The following is a 6,278-nucleotide window of genomic DNA, read 5'->3' as shown; positions in this document are numbered from 1 at the left end:
CCCTACACCTCTCTGTTTATGATGCTCTACACCTCTCTGTTATGGTTTTCTACACCTCTCTGATTATTTTGCCCTATACCTCTCTCCTATGATGCACTACACCTTTCTGTTATGATGCTCTACACCCTTCTGTTTATGATGCCCTACACCTCTCTGTTATGATGCTCTACACCTCTCTCCTATGATGCCCCACACCTCTCTGTTTATGATGCTCTACACCTCTCTCTTTATGATGCTCTACACCTCTCTGTTTATGATGCTCCACACCTCTCTGTTTATGATGTTCTATACCTCTCTGTCATGATACCCTACACCTCTCTGTTTATGATGCTCTACACCTCTCTCGTTTTGATGCTCCAAACCTCTCTGTTTATGATGTCCTACACCTCTCTGTTTATGATGCCCTAAACTTCTCTGTTTATGATGCTTTACACCTCTCTCTTTATGATACCCTACACCTCTCTCCTATTATGCCCTACACATCTCTGTTTATGATGCTCCACAACTCTCTTTATGATGCCCTACAACTCTCTCCTATGATGCCCTACACCTCTCTGTTTATTATGCTCTTCAACTCTCTGTTTATGATGCTCTACACCTCCCTGTTTATGATTTTCTACACCTCTCTGTTATGATGCTCTACAGCTCTTTGTCATGATGCTCTAAACCTCTCTGTTTATGATCCTCTACACCTCTCTGTTTATGATCCTCTGCATCTCTCTGTTTATGATGCTCTACACCTGTCTGTTACGATGCTCAACAACTCTATGATTATTTTGCCCTATACGTCTCTCCTATGATGCACTACACCTCTCTGTTTGATGCTCTACACCCCTCTGTTTATGATGCCCTACACCTCTTTTTTGTGATGCTCTACACCTCTCTGTTATGATGATCTACACCTCTCTGTTTTGATGCTCTACACCTCTCTTTTTATGATGTTCCACACCTCTTTGTTTATGATGCTCTACACAAGAATACTATGCTTGTCTTGGAGCATCATTTTAAAGTTATGCCATCCTGGTTTCTAAAATGCTACACATCCTCAGCTATTTGAAAAATGTCACAGATGTTCTAAGTGTATACTCATAGGTTTAGTATAGTAGTTTTTTTGTATTATGAAGCTGTTAATTCTACCAAACTTACAAGTTAAGGTGACTTTGCTGCAACCTGTATTTGTTTCACGAGTTCAAAGTTCAGAGGTCAGACTAAAAACTAATCAACCACTAATTTATCTTCAGGTAACATTAAGTAAAATCAAAGTTCAGATTTTACATTGTCCTTGAGTAGCTGTATGACAGAACCTGACTTCTTTGGAGTCTAAAACATAACTCTGTCACGGGGTGACTTGGCTAAAAACCTCACACCACGCGCTTCAATTTTCTTTTCTGTAAACTAGGAATTATAATCAATTTGGTTACATATTAGCTGTAAGAACTGAGTGTGTGTTTGTTTGTGTGTGTGTGTGTGTGTGTGTGTGTGTGTGTGTGTGTTTGATGACCCAGAGCTCTTGTGTGCAAGCAGGGGGACTCCAGTTCTAATCTCCACCACCCATTGAAAAGCCAGGCATGGCCTGGTGCCTCTGTAACCCAGTATTGTGAATCCGAAACAGTGGCATCCCAGGAGTTTGCTGGCCAGCCAGTGTAGCCAAAATGTGAACTTCAAGTTTACCATTGTGAACCTTCTCTGAGTGACCTTGACTCAGAAAACAAGACAGAGACTGAAGGGAAAGGACATGTGACATCATTCTTTAACTTTAGAATGCACACATGAATATCTATCATCCACACGTGCATAAACCACATATATACATCAAACACAAACATTCAATGGATAAATTCATTCATTTATTAGATATTATATATGGCAACTATATATATGATAAATCATAAATATATACCAATGTCTGATACATAGGGATTTTGCCTACTGAAAAATTGTTATATAATGACCTTCAAAGTTAAAACAAAAAGCATTTTGAAAACATATTAAGTATAGTGGTGTTCTGTAAACATTACGGATACATCCAAAGTTTCTCTATGTTAAGAGGTTTTATTATTTACTCCCATATTTTCTTGTTCACTCCTTCCAACATCTGATAATGTTTAGGTTCTAGTGCCCAGCCCACCATTCTGATGAGATGAAGCCAAGGATGGTCAGATGTAGAGATGTAGCTTTGAGCATCGTCCTTCAAACAGGGAGAGGCAGTGGTGGGGGCTAAGATTGTGTCTGCCCATTGGTGTTCTGCCACACAAGGGATCATTCTCATCCAAAGACCCCTCCAGGAAGGATCCACTTTAAACCTTGTCTGCCTCCTTAGCTCTCTTCACTTCCTTAGGTTTGTAAGCCTGGGGGGCTCAGATTCTCACAGGTTGGTGGCTCCATTCGTAAAGGGGGCTTCAGTTCCCTGCTATCACCCTACTCTACACAGAGTTTGTAGCGTGGCCTGTGGGTCTCCAAAGCCTGAAGGAAAACCCCTCACTCCAGCCAGCGATTTAAAGTAGCATCATAAAGTTGGTATGCCACCACTCTGTCATAACTTGTGAGCTAGATATAAGTCACAGGCTCTGCTCACACTCAAGTGTGAGCGGCAGGGGGTAGGAGGGAGCAGAGAATCCCACATGCAGCTCTATTGAATGCTTTCCTGGGTGACTCGCTCCTTACATCTGCCCTTCTTGCCCATCTCCACCTCTATCTCCCATCAGACTTTATATCCTTTTCCTCCTCTCCTTGCTTGGCCTGTATCCTCTAGCAGAGAATTTGGTGCTTAGTTAATCTCAGTGAATTTTTACTTCTAACAGATTTGTTGAGGGTAACTCATTCATAAACTTTTCGTGAGTGAATGAGGCTAAACACAGGGCTAGCCTACACACATGTAAGGCACTTGCTAATAATTTTTAAAATAATATTTTAGTGGTGATTTGAGAATTTCATACAATGTACTTTATGTTCACCTCTTTCAAGTCTTCCCAGATTTGCTCCACCTCCCTAATTGGTGATGTTCAAATCCTCTTAGGGAAGAGCTTTCCTAGAGCAAGGTCAACCTAGGAGAGAATTTACCCTTATGGGAAACAGACATTTGCCCTGCATCTGTCAAATGTCAATAGCTCTTTACCTAAGCCACGGGACTTCATGCCCACTGCTTCTACTTCATGCTGGAATTCTCTCTGACTTGAGCTTTCTAATAACTTCTAAATGATATGTCTAGTTGTTTATATAGAGAGAGTTGTGTTGAACCTTCAAGACAAGTCAATTTGAGTTAGAAGATAAAATAGTTTTATGATCTCTTCTAGAGGTGTACAACCAACATTTGGTGACATAACTTTACCTAACCAAAAATATTTTTTATTCTGCCTTCTAGATGAACAAGAGATTGTACAGAAACGCACCTTCACAAAATGGATCAATTCCCATCTGGCCAAGGTAACGAAATGACCTAGAGTTAGAGGTTCACATAATTGGAGTCAACAACTATATGGAGCTCTGTCTTAATGAGGCTCCCAAAGACCTCGTTATAAAGGAAGGTGGCAGCCACCATTCCTGATCAATGGTGTTAGTGGGATTATGGGATGGCTAGATGCTCCCTAATTATGGTGTTTGCTTACCACCTCTGGAAGGAAATGAGTTGACAGCTGGTCAAGAGATGCTATTTTGTGTAATTTGTATGAACCTTGACAAAATGATCCACTCAGCCGTTGCTTCTACAGTACTGTGTGTTGTGTCAGAGGGAAGATTCCTGTGCATTTTTGTTTGATTGTATCCATTCAGGTCGTACAGAGAGGAACAAGGAACAGTCTGCACTGTGCGAGGAGCTTTATCTGAGTGGATCCAGCTCTCCTACCCCTGGGGGATTTGGTGGGAGGGAAACCTAGGTAGCAGGACACTAGAAACACTGAAATCCTCCATGAGTGTCTACCTTAGGTTGGTAGGTGACCATGAGTCCACATGTGATACTGTGTTTGAGCATAAATGATAATATGAAATGACTTTCAACCTTAGTGTGTCACAGTAAAATTATTCCCCTATGCAGATTGACAAAAACAAAACAAAACAACCCCCGAGACATTGTGTGTGTGTGTGTGTGTGTGTGTGTGTGTGTATTCAATTTTCTAAAGCCAGCTAATGATTTTCTCTGGAAAGTGGTGTCTGAAGTACATAAGGTAATTCTTCCTGGGAGATTTCTTCTGTTGTGGTTTAAGTCTCAAATATTTCTCAAGGTCCAGCGGCTTCAACAGTCAGTGTTACTGTCCCACAGTTTTGGGGATCAAAGTCAGAAGATTCAGTTTTTTTGTGGGCTTTTTTGTTTGCTTCTGTTTTGTTTTCATAAAGTTCTTTCTGGTTTGCTGTCTGCTGCCTTCTTCTGGTATCCTCACAGGAATGAAAGGGAAAGTGCTCTGGTCTCTCCTCTTCCTAGAATGACCTGTTAGTGTCGTCACAGAAACCCACCTTGTGACTGACGCTGTGTGTGTGTGTGTGTGTGTGTGTGTGTTTTGTCTATGGTATGTCTATGGAGTATGTGTGTATTTGTCTGTGGTGTGTGTGTATGGTGTGTGTGGTGTGTGTGTATGGTGTGTGTGGTTTGTGGTATGTGTGTGGTGTGTGTGTGTGTGTGTGTGTGCAGTGTATGTGGTATGTACGGTGTGTGTGGTGTGTGGTGTGTATGTGTGGTGTGTGTATGTGGTATGTGTATATGGTGTGTGTGCATGTGTGTGTATGGTATGTGGTATGTGTGTGGTGTGTGTGTGTGCGTGTGTGCGGTGTATGTGGTGTGTACGGTGTGTGTGGTGTGTGGTGTGTTTGTGTGGTGTGTGTATGTGATGTGTGTACATGGTGTGTGTGTATGTGTGTGTATGGTATGTGGTGTATGTGTGTGGTATGTGGTGTGTGTGTGTGTGTGTGTGTGTGTGTGCGTGCAGTGTGGTATGTCTGTATTACATGAGTGTCTGTGTGTACATCTTGAGGTTAGAAGCTGATATGGCCCTCCTCCATCACTCTCCCTATTATTTTTCAGACAGGACCTCTCACCAATACTGGAGTTCTCTGTTTAAAGGTGTGCTCTGCCATGCCTGCTAAGAACCCAACTCAGGGTCTCATGATTATGAAGCCAGCACCTTATGCTGAGTCCCTCTGTACCAGGAAGAGGGATTTTAATGGAAATATTATGTTTGTATTTTTGCCTGCTTTCTTCAGTTGCAATCCTAGAAATGACTTATAATTAAATAATCAATTCTGATACTGACGGCAGGCATTCCATTCTGCCATGACAAGTTTTTATCAATATTATGACATGAGTTATGAAGACATGGCATGTATACAAGGGTGCAACATGGATTTTGGAAATATAATTTTACAAACCCATATATCTTAATGAACTGGAGGAAAAATATCTAAGAATGTTCTGTGTATAATTTTGTGCCATTTTTAGAACATAGCTATAAATTATTCAAATTTTTATATACAAGTATACATTTCTTTTGTTTGCTTTGGGCTCAGTGCTTCTGCAATTATCTGACCCACTGGAAACCACAAGTGTTCGTTGTCATGTAATACACTACACATGTAATACATGTAACATCATCAGGATACACTAACAAGTGGTTTCATGAAACTGTTTCTTTCCAAGGTGAGATTCCTGTTTTAAGTGAGAAAACTGTAATTCTATTTTTAATAATATGATAAAAATTGGTGTATCACTCTATTCTCTAATTCTTCTAATTAACAGAAGTGGGGTTTGTCATTATTACATAGATAGTGATTTCTACAAATAAGATAGTCAAGCCCAGGTTTCAGATTTGCACTTAGCTTGTTAGCATGCATTGTGAGTTCTGATTTCACATTGTAGCAGTGCTGCCTGCTGAGCACACATTACTGATAATGGAGCCTCAGGCAACTGATATTTTATTGTACTTTATTCTCACAGCAACCAAGTGTGCTGTTTCCATTAATTTACAGGCTAAGTACTTGAAGCTTAGCATTAATTAATAATCTTAGCAATTCAGCAAATGACAAAGCTGGGATTTATTCCATGACTCCCAAATGTGAACCTCACTGGTTAGGTTAGTTCTGATAAGGAAACTCCATAGGGAGAATGGCTTGCCCAACAGCTACTACTGAATCTCCCAAAGCCCTAGGTCAAAGTGCTGGGGGACTGGTCTACAAGCCTGCCATCTTCCTGGCTTATGGGACTGCTGATCCTCTGACTTCATTGGGCTTTGGTCCCTCTTCCTCCCATTCTAATGATGCTCATCAATCTCCTCCCTCCATGATCTCATCTTTAT

At 40.9% G+C, this 6,278-nt stretch overlaps 1 protein-coding gene across 1 annotated transcript in view; it reads left to right on the top strand.

The window, feature by feature from the left end:
* Window positions 1-6,278, top strand: part of Syne1 (spectrin repeat containing nuclear envelope protein 1) — a 493,437-nt gene that overhangs the window by 88,309 nt on the left and 398,850 nt on the right. Inside the window, exon 3 of the mRNA XM_029532807.1 lies at window positions 3,362-3,423. Coding sequence (XP_029388667.1) covers window positions 3,362-3,423 — 62 coding nt within the window. The remainder of the gene's footprint in view (window positions 1-3,361; window positions 3,424-6,278) is intronic.

This window comes from Mus pahari, chromosome 21, assembly GCF_900095145.1.
Source record: "Mus pahari chromosome 21, PAHARI_EIJ_v1.1, whole genome shotgun sequence".
NCBI lineage: Eukaryota > Metazoa > Chordata > Mammalia > Rodentia > Muridae > Mus > Mus pahari.
This window is presented reverse-complemented; position numbering and strand designations above follow the sequence as displayed.